The 24,153-nt window shown below is 39.7% G+C and overlaps 2 protein-coding genes across 3 annotated transcripts in view; both read right to left on the bottom strand.

The window, feature by feature from the left end:
- The window catches only part of LOC115734345 (putative disease resistance RPP13-like protein 1), a 30,352-nt gene extending 23,013 nt beyond the window's left edge, over positions 1-7,339 (bottom strand). The window contains exon 1 of the mRNA XM_048280525.1: positions 7,006-7,339. Coding sequence (XP_048136482.1) covers positions 7,006-7,260 — 255 coding nt within the window. The 5' untranslated portion in view covers positions 7,261-7,339. The remainder of the gene's footprint in view (positions 1-7,005) is intronic.
- Positions 702-24,153, bottom strand: part of LOC125315459 (putative disease resistance protein At3g14460) — a 707,586-nt gene continuing 684,134 nt past the window's right edge. The window contains exons 1-2 of one of the 2 annotated variants that reach the window (XR_007198729.1): positions 2,018-2,271; positions 702-971 (exon numbers count right to left, since the gene is read on the bottom strand). The gene's annotated coding sequence lies outside the window, so the exon portion shown is untranslated. Of the gene's footprint in view, positions 972-2,017; positions 2,272-24,153 lie in introns of those variants that run through there. The other variant, XM_048280542.1, reaches the window with a different exon arrangement.

Here is a 24,153-nt window from a genome sequence, read left to right as displayed (position 1 = left end):
ATTTATTTTTTCAAAATTCAACAATTTTATTTTTTATTTTTTGGATGAAATTTATTTTTTAATTTTCTTTATTTTTTTTAGTATTCTTTCTTCGCGGTCGGCCGGCCACAAGTGTTGCTAGTGGTCGGCTAGGTGAGGACTAGCTTCATCGACCTCGAGCCAGGCTAGGTGACCGTCGCCGGCCTTGATCGAGGCCGGGCCACCTGCCACCTACCCCTTGCGCAAGCGCGAGCCGGTGGTCGCTAGCCTTGCGCGATGCTAGGCATTGCTGCAGGCGGTCGCCGCCTGTCATCGGGGCGGTGGACCGGCGTAAAACCGTAATTGAAAAAAGGGAAAAACATTAAAAAGAAAGAGAGAAAAGAGGAAGGAGAAAAAAAGGAAAAAAAGATAAATAACTAAAAATATTAAAATTTAATTTTAAAAAATAAACATGAAAAAAATGAAAAAAATAATAAATTATTAAATGAAGTGCATGGAGGAAAATTAAATCCAATTTCCCATCCCAAACACCATAAAATATTTTCCTGATCTTTTTCATATTTCAACCAAACACCGGAAAATAGTTATTTTCTTGGAAATTGACTTCATGGAAAATATTTTCTAGAAACGACTCATTTTCTATGAAACAAACGGAGCCTAGATTACAGAACAAGAAGAGAGATCTAGTACTCCCAAACAGACGAACTGTCAATCCTCTCATAAACCAGAAATAAAGCCAGATCTTGGCACATTAGGGGAGAACTACACAACTTTGTGCCTCTCAACATTAGCACTCTTGTTTCTGACAATCTCCCAAGCAACAAAAGAGTTAAAGGCAACCATTTGAAGAAGCTGTGCATACAACTTTGTCTGCAGCTGAGGAACTAGGAAAAATCACCCAACAAACTGCAGCTTGGATGGGAACCAACTCTTCAGACCGGAGCAGCGGGCCACTTCCAATGAGAGCTTCAAATTACAGCAGATACTTTGGCCTGCGGAGGAAGAGAAGGGTCATAAGTTACTCCCCTACGAGAAATGATCCACAAAGATCCCGGCATGGTGCCGCAAATCATGTTAAAGAGAAATATTATCTCCATTACCCTCTCTATATCTAATACGGCGTTCCAAAGTTTTCCGACTCTTAATAACTTCTTCCAAGCGTAATAAGTAGCATCCGGTTTACAGTCAAGATGCTACCCATACAGCCAGGCATAACATAGAGAACCACATCTCAACAAAATACTTCACAGACACTTCAAAATACAAGCAAGATTTCCCAAATCCAGTCTTCGAATGCCGAGCCCCCAAACTGCTTAGGAAGACAGACAGTGTCCCAGCTAACTCATCGGGATCTCCCTTCCCAAGGAAAGCTCTACACTTTCGCACGACCATTTCAATTACTTTCTCGGACAACAAAAAGAGTTGACACTAATAGTCAAGCAGACAACAGGTTTAGTAAGATGAAGTTCCCCGGCATATGAGCGGCTTTTAACTGACCAAGCTTTAAATCTTGTTGTAATTTGATGATGCTATGAGATTGTCTGAAAGTCCTCCATGTCATCCAAAATAACTAGAAGCAAGAACCAAACAGGAACATTGGGTTGGCTGATTGGTCATGCGGTTTAATTTGATTGCTGCATGTCAGACAAATGCATTTCTTAAAAGCTTCTACTGTTAGGAAACGTGCCAAACAATGTATATATAACGTATAACCCAACACTCCCCTTGCATAGAACCAATCCCTCACACACGCACAACAGAATGTGGGCGTAATCAAGTCAATGGGATAACAGCGGCAATGATCACCCACAACATAATAGACAAGAAATTTTGAACCATTGACATCTGCTTTGATAAAATGCCAGGAATGAACAAGTAGAATGCAGACAATTTGCTGGAAATTTAACAAAACAAGTAGAATGCAAACAATTTGCTAATCTTTCAGAAGAGATTCGTTGTGGATTCTAAATATAGCCCATGATCATTACACGCCTCTTAAACAGCCAATCAAAAGAAAAAGCAGAACAAATCTACTCACCTTGAAACTTTGCCAACCAGCGACTCCAGGGCTATGCATGTGTGATTCCATGAAGCAGAATACGAATAGTTATCAAAATGAAAAATGAGCAAAGATTTCATTGAGTGCTATTCAGGATGCGAAACGCCTTCATTCGTGTCTGTACTCAAACTGACTAACTCGTTCCTTAATCTTGGATGGTGAGCAAAATGCTGGAATGCAAGGGTTGGGCGCGATAAATCCGTTTCCCCCACAGATTTCGACGTGCCTCACAGTATGCTCGGAAAAATGCAGACAGAAAGTACCGAGTTCCTTCCACTTCTAGCAAATTCTGCAAGAGTAATTTTCGCATATCAGAATCAGAGATATGAGGGAAAGTAGTCGGGTAAGTTCCACAACTTAGTAAATGTGTTCAAACGGAGCTTCCAGAGTAAAACAGGAAAGGCGATTGAAAGCACCCAACTGCCGTTAACATGACATGAACTTACTCTATCCACCTGAAGTTTTGAGCTACATTATTTTCGATGTGATGCAACTCTCAGACATAGTCAAACTCGTCTTTGCTCTGTGTATCATATTAAACACCGTGCAGACTTTAGATTCACCTAGTGCATTGTAGATCCAGGAAAGGCAGACACTTATTGAACGGGGAAGGAGAACATATACATACCTATCCTCTTGATAAATTTGAGAACCAACTAATCATGGAAAAGTTTCCACAAAAGCCATGACCTTAACAAGAAAGCCTGCACGTCCCTTCTTCTCTACGATGAGGAGCAATCTCACATCCAGGCTCCCCCTTCCGAAACTCGTCCTAGACTTAATACCGGTGATGTAATGGTGAAGGAAAGGGTACACAGAACTTTCCATAGGTCGCCCGGTCATACCGACAAACTTCACCCATGGAAGTCCAATGTAATCTGCGAGGCAAGCAAGATGGAGAAAATCTTGGAGAACGAGACTGAGCGTGGTGAGAACAAAAGAATTGGATGAGTGCAGAGAACCGCTAGAATGCAGAAATAAGCTGAGAATCCAAATTCTAATGCAACTGGTCCGCCAACAACATCCTGGTTTTTTATGACATTTTTGCTGGATCGATGATAGTTCAGCTCAGATATTACACCCATTTAAATGTCAAGTTGTGGGATTTCCCGGATGAGGGGCCAATAGCAGCCGGTCCGTTTTGCGCATCGCTCCTCCAGAATCCCACATCTTTGGATCGCGAGTTGTTCTAGGGAGGGAGGGAGGCCATCCTGGGGCAACTCCCTCAGCTTCGGGCATCCTGCAATATATAATTTCTGGAGGGAGGGAGGGAGACTGCCGGACAGTCTTTCCACATTCCCCATATCATAGATATAGAGACGGAGCAGAGAGGAAGGGAGCGGGAGCTGAAGATCCTCCTCCTCTCCCACTCCTCCCGCGCTGCCATCGATCCTCAGCTTTTCAAGGGAGGTGAGGGGGGTCAGCCAGTCCCTCACCGGCTGCTTCATATTCCTGCAATTCCGTACCTCTAGTGTCTCTAGCTGGGGCGGCAATCCTCCATGGGGAAAGCGCGTGATACTCTCACAGCCAAACATTGACAGATCACGCAGACATCTAAGTCGATGCAACTGAGTTGGTAACGCTTTTATCTTCGGACACCCCTTAAGATAAAAGCTCGAGATGCCAGGTGGAAGAGGAGGGAAGCACTCCAGCTCCAAAGCAGGACAATCGGCCATTTCCAAGGAAGTGAGACGGGGCAATGTGTGCAGGTCCTGGGGTAAGCTTCTCAAATTCTCGCAGCCCCTAATTTCAATCACTCGAAGCGACTGCAGACGGTCTACATTGATCTCCGCAAGCGACTCCACTCCCCTGCATCTCACAATTTCAAGTGTCCTGAGGGTCGCTGGTAAAAATCTACCCTCGCCGAATGGAGAGGCTGGCAGAGAATCGCATCGCCAGATTCTCAATTCTTGCAGACAAGACGTCATGTCAACGTGGTTATTTCTACCGCTGCCCCTGCCGTTTCGTTCCTCCGCATGAGTACTTAGTCCTATGGGTAAAGATCGCAGCATCTCGCACCCTGTGACACTCAATGATATCACTGAGGTCGGTATACCTATTTCCGGGAAGGATACGAGTTTCGGACACTCATAGATGGTCAAGCCTCTAAGAGAGGAGAGGGTATGCATCTTGCTTGGGAGCTTCTCTAAATTGACACAACTTGCCACTTCGATAGTCTCGAGGTTGACTGGCAGCTCTACATCTTCATCTCCAGCCACAAAGGACACCAATTCTGGACAACGTTTGACGACTAAGCTCTTCAGACAAGCGAGATTCCGAATTATATCTCTGTCTTGCCACAAGTAAAATAAATTTTCACAATGTCCGATCTCCAACTTCTCCAGGTTGATCAAGGAGCTTGTAAACCCATGATTCAAGCAAATCAGTTCAGCGACATCTTCTATGACAAGAGCGGTCAGAGATGTCAGGTTTACCAAACTCTTCAACAACCCCTTGTTACAACCTCCAAAGTTTAACTCATTAAGAGATGGAAGGCTAATGATAGAGGGCGAGGCATCCATACGCGGGCATGAGTTGATTTCGAGCTTTATGAGGGAGTTTAGTTGATTAGGCAATCTTCCAATCAACATAGGACAATCCCGAATGACTAGATGACCAAGACGGGGGAATAAAGCTTCTATTTCTTCAGTGCTGATGCTATGAGACCAGTTCTCCCATAATGGCATGTCCCTGAATTCCAAATTTGTTAGGGATGGAAAAGGACACTTAGCTCCATAAAATTCTGGCCCTACCGTGCATATAGCATTTAGACCTTCGATGTACAATTCTTTCAGCAAGGATAACTGCCCAAGTGATGGCAATGCTTTGGCCCTACGGCACCCATGTAAACGTAAACGCACTATGTTAACATGAGAGGCACTTCCCAACCACGATGGGAATTGTAGGCCGCCAAAGTATGATATCGTGAGAATTTCAAGGTTTTGGTGAGGGAGAAGAAAGTCGAGGACCTCTGTTTCAAGCTCTTCGTTCCGGAAATTTGCAAAATCTTCACTCCATTGCATGGCCAATCTGCATATTCCCTTCTTCATGCGTAAATTGGCATCGTTGGCATCTCTGGCTTCTCGAACCATATGCAAACCAGAGATGCACAGTTCCCCTTCAAGGTTATCAAGGCTTTTTAACTCCTTCAACCTCGATCCTTTCTCTACCCGCAATACAAACTTGGACAACATCTCAAGACCCACCAAATTACCTATACACAATGGCATTGCTCTTAGGTTTGGAGTGTCGGTGATGTCGAGAACTCTTAGATTGATCAATTTCTCCAAACTTTCAGGTAATTCGATAAGTTTGTAACAGCCCCGTAACATCAAAGCCTCTAAGTTGTACAATGCAACAATTGACTTTGGAAGTGTTTCAATATAAGTATGTGACAGATTAAGGTGCCTTAGGTGCCTCAGTTTGCTGATGCAATCCGGTACCTCGCTGATGCGATATTGACTTAATGAAAGCAACCTCAAGTACTTCAATTCTGACAAGAGGTCAGATAGCACTTTCTGGGACACAAAGGAAGTACAATATTGCTTCTCTAACGATATGAAGCTCCTGAGTCCCCGCATTCGATGATATATCTTGAGTCTTTCTGGCACAATCTGATAGGTGGGAATGAATGAAGCGTGACGAGCTGAAGACGCATTAGTGTGATCACTCTCGAACTCAAACTCCCCAGAGTTAAAATGGGTTGCACCTGCAACTAGCTTTGCCAGGTCATTCACAAGATCATGCATCAAGAATCGTGATCCATTGCTACTCGACTTTTGAAATAAAGATCTAGCTACTAGCTCGTTGTAATTATCCAAACCTGCATTCCAGCAATTCTTTCCTTCTTTTCCCTCAACCAAGCCCTCTGCAATCCACCAATGAATCAACTCATCTCGTTGGATTTCATAGTCCTTGGGAAATATAGCACAGTAAGCAAAACATCTCCTCAGATTGGAAGGGAGATGAAGATAGCTAAGTTTTAAAGCCGGAAGGATCTCATTTCTCTCTGTTGGTAGGTCCCAAATTTTGCTGTTCAATATAGCTTCCCATGTATGGGGATTGACTTCATTCCGTAGCATCCCAGCCAATGTCTTCACGGCTAATGGCAACCCCTTGCATTTTTCAACTATTTTCCGACCTAGTACTTCAAGATCGGGATGATTATCGAAATTTTTGACTGCAAGAGCATGAAATGCAAACAAAGTCATACAAGCATCTAGGGACAACTCGTTGAGAGTTTTCGGTGGAGCACCGGCTATTGAAGCAACATGGTGGTTACGAGTTGTGACGATTATTTTGCTTCCCTTTGCTCCCGATTGAAGAGGCTTCAAGAGGGAAGTCCAGTGTCCATACTTCTCGTTCCAAACATCGTCTAACACGACAAGAAACTTCTTCCCGGAAATACTTTCCTTGAGCTTATCTTGAATCCAATTTAGGTCCTTACCTTCGCATGACCAATGGCCACTGGTTGCCTCTAGGATTCTCTTTGTAATAGCAAGCACATCGAATTCATCGGAAACGCAAACCCAAGCTTTTTTCTCAAAATAGCTAGTGACTCTAGCATCATTATAGACTTGCTGAGCTAAAGCTGTCTTCCCAACACCCCCCATCCCTACTATGGGAACCACTTGTAGATCCGCACATGTTGTATTGTCTTCTTCTCCGGTCAGTAATATGAGGATCTCCGTTTTTTCGACCTCCCTACTAACAAAACAAGGCTCGGGCAAATGCGTAGTGGGAAGCAGCTTATCCGTTCGGCAGTGTACTGATCGTTGCCCATTATTCTCTCTAAGGTTAAGACTATCTTTCCGAGTTATGATCTCCTGTAATCTGCCGTCCATATCTTCTACCTTGGATCTCATTTTGCAGTCGAGCATAATTGCTCTCGGGCTCAATCTGAAGCAACAACTTGGAAGTAGGGAAAGGGGATTGCTAATCTTGTTTTCAGCGGATTTTGTGGCGAACTCATCAAGCAAGTCTTCGATGTCGTAGGCCAAGTCCCTGAGATCTTCAAGCCACGACTTCACCCTGCGATCGCCAGTCAGTTGCCTGTCCTCTGCATCAACCAGCACCTGGTCGATACTGGTCAGCCACTTATCCCATTTATTCAGCAGCTTATCGATCCCCTCGCGCCGCGCAAAGTTGAGCAGCCGGGGAGAGGCCAACCTATCAAACAGCACCTGCAGAAAGGCGCCAAGAAAGAGCTCGGCGATGGGCATGGCTTGGTTCAGGTGCGGCAGAGGGATTAAACAAGAGTGCGCAGATGGTTTGGAAACAGTGGTTCTGAGAGGAGAGGAAATGAAAGTTCTTTTCTTCAGGACAAAAGCATCAAAGTTCCGTATTTTAAGCATTAAAGTACTCTAGTTAGACACAAAAATCGCGAATTGAGCGTCCCATTCCTCAACGTGCCCACCTTACCTAGTCATCAGCGGCGGAGGTGGAGTAAAGAATTGAGAATTAGATACACATTCTGTCGGGTCAACTGATATTACTTGATTGTTTATATGTCCCCTGTTCTTGTCTTTCTTTTTTATTTAGTTTTGGCCGGTGACGACTTGGAGCTATCTGCTACCAAGTTTTCAACTGCCCCCAAGGAATTGACTGGTCCTCAGTGAAGTCCTTAACTAAGGTTAGGCTACCGAGCTCCATGGTCGATAGACTATAACCATCACCTCTCTGTATCTCGCCGTTTGGGTCTTTGTTTGAGGTTTTAAAATCGCTGGATTGTCATTACTAAACCTCGGCCGTTGATGCTTACCCTTCCGTCATACGTTTTTACACATAAATCAAACGTTATCCCCTTTCTACCCTCTCCACCATCCCCAGATGCAGGCCCCGTGTGAAAAGCATCGAAAGAAAGAAGCGGGATTCAAAGATTTATAATTCATATATTTCTTCTCTATTTTCATTGCTCTTTTTGCACAAATAATTTATTTACTACTATCTCTGTCTCTTCCCATTAATATTACTTTCCGTTCTTGTTTGCTATTTTACTTATATTTTGTATGTTATTGTTGTTCTTTCCATGCTTTGCACATGGGGCCTGCAACAACACATGGTGAAGAGGGTAGAGAGAGAATGACGTTTGATTCCCTTCTTCCTCTCCTTCGCACACTACTTCTTGTTCACGGAAAAATTTACAGGGTTTCCGTTGAGATGCAGTCCTATTCTAAATAAGGTGCATGCTCTTTAGGATGTACTCAAAGTGCACCCTCCTCACAGTAAATTGCTCGTTTTTTCTTTAGGATGAGCTCAAAGTGCACCCTCCTCACGGTGAGTTGCACGCTTCTCATGATGATATACATTCTCATTCAAGTTAAGTGCACTCCTTATAGGCCAAGTGTATCCTTCTTAGGGTCGAGGGAACACTCGTTATGGCGAAGAGTGAGTTGCGTCTTGTGTCTGGATGATATACGAGCCTCTTTCGATAAGGTGCATGCTTCGTCAGTAGGTCGATGTTGGTGGGGCACCCATGATATTCTTATCGTTCTATCAACACGATTTTGAAATTGTATTGTTGTAGGAACTAGTTAATCCAATTCGAGGAGCCCTTGCCGGAAGTTGCCTTTGCAAGGGTTGGCCTTGCCTAAGCAAGGGCGACCGACTTAGGAGGCCACCACATCATGATCGATTTAGGGGGCAAAGTCACCAAGAGCTCGTCATCCACTACGAATCGAGGATCTGCATTGCTCAACTCTGAGAGTAGTAGAATCTGGGGACTCTCGATGCCACTCGCGGTGGGCATGGCAACAAAAGTATGTATCACGGATGATGCTGCGTAGGCCAAGGCAAGGCTTGCCAGGCTCGTCCTCACCAGTGCTCACCCTCTCCCAGGCGAGGCCAGCCCTCGCCGGCCATGGCCCCAATAAAGAGAAAATCGAAAAGAAAAAAGAAATGACATAATAAAAATTATATCAATTATAAAAATTTAAAAAATGTCCACGTCTGCGCTCATCGTGCCACGTAGAACGGCCGACATCCACATCGACAATGTTTGGTCTAAATTGGCTGGATAGACTCAATTGTCATAGATTCAAAAAGTTTATGACTAAATTAGTCTAATTGAAATATTTAGGATTGAATTGGCAAAAATGCAATAGAATTACTTTTTTTTTTTTGTATTTTTTCCAGATGATTGTTTTACTTTCTAGCAAAATAATAAAAGTATAGTCAGATTGATATATTAAATTGGAATACTAAGAGTGTATCAACCTTTTTTAAATACGCTGCATATGACCCATTTGATTATTCTTAAAATCATCTAGCTTAGTCATCTCTACAAATGGAGCGCGCCGGGTAACATCAGTGATAATAGTCCGACAAAATCGACCCATTGTTCTGACTACCGATTGATTAGATTCTCTGCTCCCTCAGTGTTTCCAGAGCTTAAGTAATTTAGACTTGACCATATTCATTGTATTCCTGACGTGGTACCGTGCATTACAAGATTTACCATCCTTCAAACACAAAATTGAACATGAGAAAAACTATAAATATGTTAAGATGACGAAACACAACCATAGAAGTTTGGTAGTTTAGGTAGTGATTTCGAAAAGGGAAATTGTCAAAAAGTCTTAAAACTATTGCACTTTTGTCAATATAGTAATGAACCTTTTAATTCTTCTAATTGAGACTTAAGCATTTTTATAGTTTGCCAATTAAGTCTATCTGATCAATTTTGAATGGGAATCGCTAATGTGGATGTTAGCCGTCCTATGTAGCACGGTCAGCGCTAGCTAGTGTGGACAATTTTTTTTAAAAATTTTTTTCATGTCTTTTCTTTTTTTTCTTTACACATTTGGCCGCTTGAGGGCCAGCAACTCTCATATGGTCTGGGCGTGGGCGTCGCGCGATGGAGAGGAAACACAAGTTCTTATTTCCAGGACAACAGCATCAAAAGATGGCGCGAACCGAAGACGTTTTGAGCATTGAAGTACTATGTGAACCAAAGACTTTTTTGAGCATTAAAGTTCTTAGTGGGCATCTCTTCTCTCCACTTACGGTGGAAAATGGACTTTGATGCAACACTCCTTTTAATTTTGATGATAATTGTTCCATGATAATTGTTCCATCAGCCTAATCTGCGAAAATCTGAATTCGAACTATTGGAAAAGGTTGACCTCATATGGATCTCATCTAATCTAGCGATCCAAATTCAATTTAATATGTCTACTAGATTTATAAATAATTGCTCATATCTAATATATTGCCATAGAGGGTCCGAGTAAATTTGTCAAATGGCTCGTTAGCGAGCATCTTTAGCCACATTTCTTTATTTTTGGGTCAAAACAGCATATTTACTTTCATAAATCAATTTCTAGACATTGATTTCACATAATACGAGAACAGGGTGCACAGACAGTTTCAAAATTCCATTGTCTATTGCTTAACAAGTATCTAGAAAGACTACCGTCCCAAAAAAAAAAAAAAGTATCCAGAAAGACTTGACAACAAAATCTTTTTAAAATACTAACAATTTAAAAAAAAAACGGTGGCATTATATTCACCACTAAATTGCTCCATCCACTTCTAGAGGATTTAAAACTAAAAGGACGAAATTATCTAAATTAAGGGTCCCATTCCTCATCATCTCTATCTCCACCAAGTTTGCCTGCCTCTGCTCACCTCTATTTGTATATTTATTTCCTTCTGCTAATATTGGCAGACAAGGAGCGGATCTAGGACTAGAACCTACTCGATATTTGTCCATTAGTGGTGGAGGGAAGAATTGAGACTCAAGACATTGATGGTAGTGACTGGCCAAGTAAAGTAGATGTAAAATGCGGAAAATCATCTATCTTTTTCTACGTGTATATACTTTTTTTATGAGTTCAGTATTCTTGTCTTGATTGAGGCCACCGGCAAGTCTTCTTCAAAATATTTTAGTTTAGAAAAATTCCAAATAAGGACCTAAAGTGCTATTATTTTCTCAAATAAAAGTCCTAAATGGACATTGTTTCAAATAATGGATTGAAGTGGCATAATGGTTTCAAATAAGGGTGTTTGAAGTGATCCTGAATCTCAAAAAAGGGCATGGTCTCAAGGGCATTTGCGTCATTTATTTTTTGATTTTTTTTGTGTTTTTCCTTGTTCTGCTTTTTAAAAAATTAAAAACGTACAAGTTAAAAACATAATAATGGTACAGGCGGGAGGGCTGCCTGCATTGTTTTTTTTTTAAGTTTTAAAAGAGCAGAAAAAGGAAAAAAAAAAGATAGAAAGACAAAAAACATATAAAAAGTTATAGACAAAATACCCTTGAGTCTAGGCCCTTTTTTGATACTATATGGCTATTTCGCACGTGTGAGGTATTTGAGTTCTTTTAGACCCAATCTTATTACAAGGCGATACTGACATATGTCTGCTCGATTGAGTTTTAAGTGTGTGTCATTGAAATTGAATACCTTTGTGCCCATGTTTAGCCTTTACGAATTTGCATACTGTTAAGTCTAGTGCTGAATGAATTTTCCTCAGACGCTGATTTTTCTTTATAAGTTCTTTTGTCTGGGTTGCATCATTTTCTCTTGGTTGCTATTCTAGCCTCAAAAGCGCCCTCGTTGGGGAAGCACAATACCCGATTGTATATCTAGCTCAAGGCCAAGTTGGAGTAGTTCAAATGAGTGTGCCACAGCAAATCATGAACTTTACTGTGCACATTTATGGTTTTTAATATCTTTTGTAAGAAATTTTTCTGAATTTCTTTTGCCACGAGGTTTCTAATATGTGTGAGAAATATTCAAGAGGTGGCCTACAGTGTTTGGAAGTTCTCCGCTATCTGTGTAATCAAGTCCTACGGAGTTTTTCCCTTCTTTCCATGTGTCCATTTCAGTGCAGCTATTATTACAGAATATCTAGTCAGATCAGAGCAATTGGCCACAGAAGATTCAGATATGGATATGCGTTCACATTTTTGGAGGTGCTATAACTTGAAAACCAGCCAAATAAAATTGAGGGGGACATGACAATCCTACTAAACCAAAAATCGACTTGGTTAAAGTAGATGATCTGAAGACGTAATGGTTATGATCATTTCCCAAGCTAATTTTGCGGCCAATGCAACAAAAATGAGTTGTAGAATCGGGTGCTACCAAGCATAAATGTGAAAACACAATGCTTTATCCTCCTACACTCTAATAGGAGAAGAAGGAGAAAAATACATCTATCTTGGTGATTCGAGAACTACTCAAGTTCTTGGGAAAATGAATGAAACCGACACGTTACGTGTCATACGCATTATGATCGCCAAGAAGCGCTATCCATTGTAAAGAATGAAACTTTACAATGGTTAAAAGAGGCACGTTTTGTTGAGACATGATGTGGTAAAACATTTGTTTAGAGATAGAATTATGTCTGTTGATTATATGAAGTCAAAAGTAGATATGCCCGATCCTTTGACTATTCATTGAGGGGAGTGGGACTTAAGCCAGTTGAAGAAAATCAACAATGAAGGTAACTCAACCTATGTGATTGGTGATCCTATGAATTAGGTTTATATTAGTAATAACAAGTCACTCATTGATCTTGTGATGCACTATCAAAATTTATGTCCATCTTAAGCTCTTAATGAAGTCCATAGCTAATGTTAGTGGTGTATTAAGTTGTAGAATATATTTAATGAAATCACCTATATAAGTGTGGAGTTGGTCTGCTCCTATGAGATTTGATTTTTGGCGAAAATCTCTAAAGAACTTATGAATAAACCAAGCACGCGCATGGTCTATTAGTGTAAAGCCGCGTTAAACAACAAACCTTGTGAGAGGGTAATGTGATAGGTGAAAATTATAATTCACAAAAAGAAATTTTTAGTTTATTTAAGTTTCAAACTTCTCCAATGATTTCGTAAATTATATTCCATTCTTTCTAGAGCTAGTTCATATCCTAATAAGCACCAGTTCTGATGCATTACGGTCCAATAATCCAGCATTTTTTCTATTTTAGTTTTCAAAACCATTTGAAATATGCGGGGATTGTTGGATATTTCAATAAGTTTTGAAATATTAAAATTCATTATTTTTGTAATCGTTTTTTACTGTTATCGATTCGCAACATTTTTTGTCCTCCATTAATATATAATAGTTGTATAACAATTTTACGATGGTCATATAACGGCTTTCTAACGTGCGATTTATTTCTTTATAAATCATCCATCATTCTACGACGACTATATAACGATTTCTCAAGACTCTATATACACAAGTATTACTAAGAAAATTTTCTTTCCTTCTCTTATTTTCCATACTAGGTTATACGCATAACGTTGTTCATGTTCTTTCTAATATTTAGTGCGGAATATATAAGGTCATTGTATCTTGGGAGAATAGCTGCTGGAAATCTTATGCACCGAATTTCGTATTCCGAGGGGTGAAATTATCCTTAAGGACAGTGCTTATACGCCTCAGATAATTTTTTTTGCTTTCTCGTCTTTTCTAAATAAATTTCTAACAATTCTTATTTTGCATGTTATCAAATGATTTAGAAACCTATGCTTTCTCAAGATGCTGGAGGTCAAATTGTGATTTTATTATTTTACTGTACTCCAATCCTGATATAAGCCATGCCTCGCTAAAACCTTGAACTTCATTAAGAGTGTTTTCTTACACTCTTCCTCTTTATTTTAGTACTAACCCTATGCCTCAATCCTGTTTCCTCAGTACTTGATCATTATCAAGATACAATAGCTTCTTGTTGCCCATTGATTGAACTTTGGCTGTAAAGTTGGGTTTCCACTATGCTTGGCTATTATTCAGTGGTCTAAGATCCATTCCTACGGCAATACTACTAGCTAAACCTCTCGAGAGTCCTTAGTGAATGGATCAGCCAAGTATTATTCATCGGAACATGTATTATTGGAATAATTACGTTAGTAATTGTTGTCAAACATACTCATGTCGCAAGCCAATGTCTATATTTTTCATTTTATACTTTATTATATGCCTTAGAAATTGTTTCCTCACTATTGCAATATAAAGATATGCCTGCCATTAGTTGTGGCTACAATCCTTTATCTAGTAGCAAATTTCGGAGTCATATACCCTCTTTACCAATTGCTGGTAGTGTTATAAATTCCGATTCCACCATGGAATGAGATATACATGTTCGCTTCTTTGATGCCCAAGTAACTGCACCATTTGCAAGCTTGAAAACCCATCTAGATGTAGACTCGTTATCAATTATTGGTAGTTATTCGACTAGCATCTGAATATCCTTCTAATATTGTTGGTTGTTTTCCATGAAATAGATCATAATGTAACAATTTCTTTAAGTGATCAAGAATTCTACTTATGACATTTCAGTGCACACTACTAGAATTATTACTATATCTGGTCTAGTGCAAAGCATAGCTTATATCAGGCTTCTAATTGAACTAGCATATTCTAATTGTGCTACATGTTGCCAAAATATTTTTCATCAATTTAATTGACACATCACATGGTACGTTTGACCCTTTAATTCTCAGATTCTGATATTTTTAAATTATTTTATTCGCATAGTGGCATTGACGTAAAGCACAATCCCGAGCATGTTTGATCTCTTTGATATCTAAAATTGTATCCATTCCTCCCAAATATTTCCTTTTAAATTGAGAAGATAGATATTTTTAGATTCATATATGCCATATATATTCGTAGTAAATGCAATGTCTACTTGTACCAACCATTAGCATTTTATCTACCTATAAGTGGATTATAACTGCATACTCTTCAATAAACTTTGAATAAATGCACTTATTATCATTGTTATGCTTAAGTCCTTATGATAAAATCACCGAATCAAATTTTTCATGCCATTATTTCTGTGCTTACTTCAGACCATATAATGGTTTGCTTACTTCTTATTTTATTTGTCTTTGCTAATGTTGCCATTCTCAAATAATTGCACCTTGTTTGCAACTTCTTTCACGTAATTAGCCTCAAGATCCTGAGAACATTCCTCAATTTGAATGTGTTTTATCAAATTATCCACAATCAGGTTCTTAATGGTGTGTAGAAGTTTCTTTTGACAAGAATTCCAAGTTGAAGGCAATTTTGAATAATGGCAATAACTTGATGAGGTTCAGAAACTTCAATCATAAGGTTTTTAAGGTTGACAACAAATATTTGAAGTTCCTCTACCTAGAGACAGATTTTCAGTCAATCATGATAAATTCAAATATTTTGAAGCAGTAGATCCATTAGAACCTTATTTGTCAATATCGTATTTGATCTCCAAGGCATTCCGAATGCCTCTAGGATTTGTGTAAGATCGAAAAGTTTATATAGATGACCTAGTAGAGCATGGAGAATCCTTCCTAGGGACTCCTTTCATCAGCCTTTCTTACCAAGATCATCACATAATATCATATCACATTACAAGTACTATAACATGCATGAGATAATCATTATGCCTAGAGGAAGATGACTCAAGCATGTAAACTGAAACAAAAGTCTCATTAGTACTTGTCCGTGAAGAATGTGAGTACTTGATGTAGCCACTATCTCCATCCCCATGAAAATAATACCTTAAGATTGCTGGCGAAATTTGATTGCTGATGAAGATAGAACACTGGTTTATAGTTCTTTGACACTTTGATGCGTGATGACGATTATTGTACTTGAGGTATTATTTGCCCACACTATTATTGATGTCGGATATAGAACAAATATACCTTTAGGATATATATGAAAGTTACAGATAAACAAGTTCAGCAATTACTAAATTTCTCTTTTGGAATTTCAGCTTGAATGTGTTATCAAACTTGTGTGTGAAAAGAGTGGAAAATATGACGTAGTGAAGAAGAGAGGGTTGTTATTGTATGACGAGTTGCAATGAAAAAAGTATGATTAGGTCCTGTTTCGAACAATCATTAGGTACCTTATCCCCATGTTACGACTTAAAATTAAAAATCTCAGGTTATTGGATTATTAGGTTAAGTAAATTAATTAACCTAGCTAGAACTTTCCCAAGTCCCACCAAATCGCAACTTTGGTTCAAGTAATTAATGTGCCGATGAGAATGTTGGAGCCGCTACTAATCATTATAGGTAGGTTGATTAGAAATCTCAATAAAGTATTTGGAGAAATACTTTATTTCAGTGAATGACTTGGTTACACTAATATTTCTATTAATGTCCTTTAGATACCAATTTCATGAAAAATGTTATGAATTCTGACTTGAAGTTCAAAGGTGCAATTTTTTAGGTTTTCCTTTTATGAATTTTTTGTATTTTTTTGTGGTTTTCGAAATGAAAAATTAACGAAAAATGAGGGTGAACTGGTTTAAGAATGACTTATGATTTTTGGATTTAATCTGCATTAATTCCCAAAATTTTTAAGAAAATTTTTTACTCTATGTCTACATTTTTTTAAATTTAGAATGGATTTAAAAAGATTTTCTTTAATGCAATCAATTAGATAGGATTTCTAGAAAATCCTATCTTTCTAAAAAAAAATGATGAGACATGATTTGTGCTAACCTTTTTTTTTATTTTGTAAGATTTCGTGGGATGAAATTAAAAGATGAGACATGGATGATTTATTTTAATTTTTGAATTTTTTGAAGTGTACTTAAATTAAAGTTGCAAATCACGTCGGTAATTTCAAGTAAAAAATTGGCCGGATGGACTGAATTTGTATCAATACAGAAAAAATTTGTGCTAAATTGGTTTGATTGAAAGATTTAAGAATGAATTGGTACCAATGCAATAGTTCTAGGGCTTTTTTTGGTACTTTTCCCTTGCTTTCTCGAATATGATGTCAAACAAATGTAAACCCACTCGACGATAAGTTAACAACAAGAGCAGATCTCTTTGAATAAAAAAGAATTCACATTTAAAGCAAACTTAGCTAAATTAGGAGTCGACAGTATACCAATACCTTACCCCCATTTGGAAGAAGCTGTAAGCATCACCGAACACCGAGTCAATAGACTTTTTAAGCATTAAAATACTCCAATTAGATCGAGATGGCTTTTGTCTTAGTGAGCATCTCTTCAATCCACTTGCATAGCAAATTGGACTTTGACGCAATAGATCGTGGTCTATACCCATCTCCTTTTCCTTCCTCGTTCGTTTGGGTCTTTGTTTAATGTTCTATATGGTGGCACGATGACACTTTTGGAGTAAAATTTATACTCACAAAATACTTCTGGAACAGAAATTCATTTAGTAATATAACTTTTGGAGCAAAAATTTATTTGGTTACGTAACTTTATTTTTTTATTTTTGAAACTATTTGAAGAAACAAAATAAAATTACTTCTATTTAGAAGTAGAAAATTAATTTCTATTCAGAAGTAGAAGTAGAAGTAGAAGTAGAAAAATTGATTTCTAGTCAAAAGACTGATTCTTAAAACAGGAGTGTTGCCGTCCCAAACCTCAACCGTTGGTAATTAAATATTTCAACGCTCCCATTCGTTCGTCCTTTTTTGCACTCAAAGTCTGTTTCTCTTTAATTTCATATATTTTTCCTTAATTTCTGGGAAGCAAGTTGGTCGGACGTGGGACCAAGTCTTGGCATCATGAAAGCCTCCAAAGCACTCGCAACTCCCAAGGTAAAGAAGTGGGCCCGCCTCCTGCTCTCCATTATTGTTCATCACATCAGTTCTCTCTCACCACTCACATGACATGATTCCTACATGTATCCATCCATCCATCATCATCATCATGCATCGCATAGATCATATGGCATCATGGTTTCATTAATGCAGCCTCACGAAACCCCTGCCATTATAAAAAAAAAAGGAGGAAGTTACATCATGATGTTAGTTTATGTAGACCGAATGACATTGCAACCATTGACTGTATCGGCCCACCATTATACGCCGTTACACGAGAGCACAATGCATTGAGAGCTCCAAAAATTACGTTGTCGATTGCTCAATAAGTGTCCAAAAGCACTCGATAAAGCAATCATATTTAAATAATGGCCAAAAAGAAAAGAGTTATAGTTTCCTTCATTACTATGGTTGCTACCTAGATTTGCTCTCCAAAAGATACATTGTGCTTGAGATTAGGGGATAAATTTCTTTTTTTTTTTTTTCACATCCCTACCAAAACGCCTCCGGTCATAAAATATAATGTCCCAGGTACACTGTTGACCAACGATACCCTAACGCGCATGCAGTAACGCGAACTCTCTCAAATCAAGAAAATAGTAGGGATAGAAATAAGATCAACAACATCAGTCATATACAAGAACAACTGTCAATACAATATCAAAAGCAGATGATTATTAACCCTACGGAGCTACGGTCAAGTACAACCCTATTCTTCGGGGCGGCTATCTAAGACATTCTAAAAGGTACGGGGGTCGGGTAGGGTTAAGTTTTCATTTACTCCCAAAAATCCATGTCGGTACCTATCAAAAGTCTACGAATCCTCGAAGTCATGGTGAAGGGTCGCAATCAGAAGCCAACGAACGCTCTAAAGAAGGCTCAATAATATTTTCCTCAACCGGGTCGGGGTCGGGGTCGGAGTCGTGCTCGGGGTCTATGATCTCACCATCCGGCTTATCGAGTTCCATCGAAACCCAAGACGGAACAGGTGGAACCGTGTCGGGTGGCCCCTCGAGTTCACGGAGTGGGCCCCAAGTTTCCACCCCATCATTCAAGAACCAGGTTTTAAAAAAATTATATTTTTTTTCCTTTTTTTTATTTTTCTTTCTCCTTCTTCCTCTGCCGATTGCTAAGCCTCGGTGATGGTTGGCCATACGCTATTGGCGAGGCCAACCTCGCTAGCCTCGGGCAAGGCTCGAGCTCGCCGAGACGTGTCGGTGGCTAGTTCTTTGAGGCCGGCGACCGATCGAGGAAGAAGGAAAAAGGAAAAGAAAAAAAGAAAAAAATAACAAAAGAAAAGAAAAGAATAAAATAAAATAAACAAAAAATTTGGCCCCTATGGATCTAGGCACGGGTTTCGCACCTTGATATTACTAGGCCTGGCATTACGGGCACGGGTGTCGAGTACTTGGGGTTCGACCTCGATATTACTAGGTCTAGCGTCCTAGGCATGGGGGCCAAGGACCAAGGGCTCAACCTCAATATTACTAGGCACGGTGTCCTAAGCACGAGCACCGGTATCTCGGGCCCTACCTCGATGGACCTAGGCGCGGCAGCTAGGGTCTCGGCCACATCCTATATGGACGCCGGCCAAGTCCCCAAAGTCCCGAGCTCGGCCTCGATAGACCCGGGTCCGGGAGCGGGGGAACCAACCCCTCTGCCAACAACCCGAGAATGAGCGTTGAGGTTCCCACGCCCAAGTACAGAGTTTTTGGTTTAATCTCGAAAAATATTTTCTGATTTTTAAAGAAAAAATAATTTTACTAAATTTAAGCTTACTTTGGTCCGAAAACCTTTTCCGTTGATCATTTTCCTAAGCGATCCGACAGCTGTAAAGTGTTTTCTAAAAAAAAAAAATAATTCGCGAAACAAGCAGAGCCAAAAGAAAAGTCGGAAAGAATCAGATGCACCTTAGATAATTAATCCTATCGCGTTAGCTAACGAGGTTGTTTGTGGGGATGGGAGAAGCCCATTAGAAGTTAGAACAGCTCCTATGTAACACCCTCGACCCGACCCCGACGATATCCAATAGAGGAATTCATGCCAAATGGGGCCGCAGCCGATCTTGCCCTAAGGCCTAGGCGTCGGCGGGTGAGGTCTTATGACGTCCTAGGCGCGTCGACCTCATTTCGCCCCACAAATTTTTAAAATTTTCTTAGTTCACACAAGCCATTCATGATACTTACTTTTACTTTTCACAACAACGCATAAACATACATATCATATCATTTACATTGCTCTACTAATTTTATGATTCTATGTACATCATATACATTACAGAAAAGGGCAAGGGTATGTCTAACTCCTCTAGTGGCGTGTACTCATCCAAAAGCTCGCCCTTCATAGAACGTCTATCTTTATCCAAAAGTAGCATCCCTCCAAACTACTTTATGCATTATGGCCTTCTCCCACTCCCTCTAAAGTCTAGTGGCCCATCGAATTCCCTTAACGAGTCTATGAGTTCTTCACCACGATATAAGTACCATGCCAAGAAATAATGAGGAACCCAATAGCCGAGTCCCTCTTCCACGAAGACAGTAGTAAGGTAGCGACGATAAGTAATATCTTCCTCGACGTCTACTACATCAATGTATTTTATCCCAACGGATATAACTAGACCAAAATGAGTTGGAAGATTAGTCGACCACATACCTACAATTCTGAAAAATAAAAGGAGTGAGAATAACTTCTCAGTAAGTGAAAATCTAAATTCACAGTAGGAGGTTAGCTAATAATCAAACTCATGAATCAAGCAATGAGTAAAGGAACATAGGTCGTTCAAGACCACAATAAATCATTCTGCCATGTAGCTCTTTTATAGGTTACCATGCAACTTTCCATCATTTCATGTATGTCCCACACTACTCATGGGCCCACCCGTCCTTTTCTCGGACGAGGTATCTTGGCGTGCACATTGAATATACCAAGGCATCTCGTAGGGCAACTTGAACATGACTCGATTGTGTACTTCCATCGTTCTAATTGATTTGTCTCATACCAAATCTCATAGTCAAGATGCACACAATCACCCATAAACGAGGTATATCATATCATGTCATATCATATCATTGGTCCAATGTTCTAGAGGTGGCTCCAACGAGATTCTCATCATCGCGTAGCATTAGTCCTTGACCATCGTATGAAAAGAGCATGTAGACCAAAATTTATTCATGCAAGATACATAAGTCGATATAGCCTTCACCCTAGCATGAGTGTAGAAATTCACTTACGTATCTTAGTGGCAAGTGATGTCCAAAACTTGGCAAGAATGCACATGTACTATGAGTAGTCGGTTGAGGAAATTAGAAGGGGTATAGAGGAGGAGAGGGTGGCCAAATAGAAGGAGTAGAGAGAGAGACGGTCAGCGTAGGGTAGGGGTTCTAAAGGGCCTCTAGCCTATTTATAGTTCAATTTTCAAATTTATTTCTTAATTTTGTTAATTCCTTGACTTATTCTCCAAGAAAATTTTGTCTTCTTATCCTTTGTATGTGACACCTAGCTTATGGTGATTTAAATGCCACATAATCTCTATGATTAATAAAGCAACACAAGTCATTATTCCATTGGTTAAGGTATTTATGAATATATGGATATTTGTTTATGGAAGAATCTAGAGCACACCACTTTGTGCCACATGCCTAAATGAGGTGTCCCTTATCTAGAGTTTTCTCATTTGTTCTAGGTTTACATTTAGGGTTTTCTAACGCTTCTAGGGTTTTCTAACGGTTTTGGATTTTTCTAATGATTCTTTAATATATTCAAATTTAACATGTAAAATGGCGCCATTTTATGCAAGAGTTAAGGGAAATTAGTTGCTTCTTAATTTGTCATCTCATAGTCTGTTTATTTGAACTTGAGACAGAATTTTCTTATGTATAAACTGATCCGAATTATTGTTAATGGCAATTTGGGTATTCTATTGAGATACTGATAATTCTACAGTTTTTCTTAGTATTACATTTGACTAGTCAAAGATATTATCATTTACTTAGAAATTTGTGACTTGATCATATCAACTAGGAATTCGTGCCTTAATCTTATCATCAAGGGATTCGTGCCTTAATCTTATCATATAGGAATTCGTGCCTTAACCTTATCATCTATGTATTCGTGCATATTCTTATCATCTACCTAGGAATGCGTGCTTTGAATTTTCAAAGATGATACAGTCAATGATGCAATCAAACTTTGACTTTTCAAAAGAGTGTAGAAAACCCTAGGTGCCATTTATTGCTAAAAGGAAAATCTATGTGATTTTATTGGAATTCATAAGTGTCATTCATGTCAGGATTGGATCGAGCTTCGAATTTTCGAACATGGCTGGTTCTCATCCGAACCATGGCGGAGGCGCAATCGGGTTGCCATTATGCTTGGCTGTGTACCGTGAGCGGCATGACTACGTGTCATGAATGGTGCGGCCAAGCATAGATTCCAGGGCATCCTGGTGTCGTCGGGTAAGAGTAATTTCACAAATAACTCAGTATAAGGTCGGAATTACCCATTCCTAAACCGAGCGTCCAATCGGAACATAACCGGGGGTGATCGGTTCGTGGCTCGTAACCCCACACGTCATATTGCACAATCGAGGGTGATCGGTCTTCAGGTGGCACGCATCCGGGTGCGAAGTTCCAATGGTAGACTGCCTTAAGCGAATTCAAGATCAGTTCATTCATGTACTAGAGTAATGCTACAATCGATTGACGAGCCAATCCTATCAGGATTGATTCATGGCCGATGCACGTCCAACGGGATCGATCCATATCAAGTCTAGTACTCGCTTCGAGAACTACCACAATACGGCATTTCAATCGGACGAAACTAAGGCATGGTCATCCGTAGATATTGCCCGACCAAACACTAGAACCAATCATGATTCGCTGATAGGCATTCTTTCCACAATTGTGATCTAGCTCTGTTCCCGACATCCGTGGCTCCAATCCGTAGCTTGTTCGGGATAGAACTAAGATGGATCCTCAAATTTGGGATGTTACATCCTACACCTGCCATCTTAGACTGGCAAGACTCCATGAACTGCCTCGGTTTGCTACCTGTAGCAAAAAGACTATGAATAAAGCACTCCAGTAGCCTCACCAAAGCTCCCATGAAAGACGACCCATATCAGGAAATGTTGAACTCAGACAGGTTTTACTCTCAAAGCAAGAAAGGATTTTGTTGAACGAGCCTAAATATGTGTATACTGTTCTTGTTTCTTCGTGTCAAATCGGCTCACTTCTGAACCCATGCGATTATGGAGGCAACTTTTACAAACTCAAGTGGAGACTAATGCTTTCTAAAGATGCTGGAGGTCAAACTTTGATTTTATTATTTTACTGTACTCCTGTCCTGACATAGCCTATAGGCCCTGCCTTCCTAAAACCTTGAACTTCATTAAGAAGGCTTTTTTACGCTCATCGTCTTAACTTTCCATGAGTATTGCCCTTGTCCCTCGGTACACGAGTCTGTTTCCTAAACGACTCTGCATGGGGGTTGGCTATCCCTTCATTCCTTTTATATCACTCCTTTCAATTAGGTGGAAGAAAATTCTGTGCACAAAAGCATTACAGAAGATATTTGCCAACGTTCGTTGCTAGATAGTTCCTAGCTTTATTGGTATTTTTTTTTTAATCGAAGCTTTATTGGTTATTAGAAAGGCTGTGAATTAGCAGACAGTCATGAACGACAAATAACTTAGTTCTGACCTTCCACCGGAGGATCCATTTCACACGTCTCATCCAAATGAACGCAATCGTAGGCATCAGAGGAATCATCATTTGCACATGCTGAAACAACCTCTGCCACATTCTCATCGTCATGTCCTTGGTGATGTCGTATATGTCCCCTGCCACGGCTTGGTCTGATCCTGCCACGGGGTGAAAAACAGAGCAAAATGATTGTTCTGAACCAAAGGCTACCGAAAAATTACCTCAACGTGTCTTTTTGATGCAGTATTTAGCATTCCATACTTCTGCACCCTTGCACTCACTGCATGGTTCCACAGTTCTGGTAACCATGGACACACCTGAGGAGCAAGTCCTGTTAGCAGCAAAAGTGAACAACCAAAATAAGAAACCCTGGCTTGAAATATCGGGTCCCTCGTCCATACCTATATGATGTTGCTTTCTTGAATGAGTCTATTTACATGTTTTGAGAGGAAGTCAGTGTTAGAAATTAAACCAAATTCATGTGTAGTGTCGATCAGCATGTGGATGACTATTCGACTCCCAAAACTTGTATTTATTATTGTATAGTTTTCAAGAGTCATTATTAGGTGAGTCTTTCAAAGAGTTTGTTAGTATATCAATATGTAATTAATACTATATATTTACATCACGTCTGTTCATATTTCTAGAGTAGATCAAGAGTGATGTATCAAGCCCATAAATAGGCGTATCTTATGAGTATTTCAATATGGGTGAATTGATTGTGAATACAGAAGTACAGAAAAACCATCTTCGGTCTCCTCCTCCCTCGTGAGTTGTTTTGTGAATGTTCGTTGAGAGCCCCACTTTCGATTTTTCCCATCAGTCAGAAGATGCAATGATCCTAATTATAATGATCGTCAAGGATGAGCATGAAAACTGATGT

The sequence above is a fragment of the Rhodamnia argentea genome, chromosome 6 (assembly GCF_020921035.1).
Source record: "Rhodamnia argentea isolate NSW1041297 chromosome 6, ASM2092103v1, whole genome shotgun sequence".
NCBI lineage: Eukaryota > Viridiplantae > Streptophyta > Magnoliopsida > Myrtales > Myrtaceae > Rhodamnia > Rhodamnia argentea.
The sequence above is the reverse complement of the archived record's forward strand: the minus strand, read 5'-3'. Positions and strand labels throughout refer to the sequence as shown.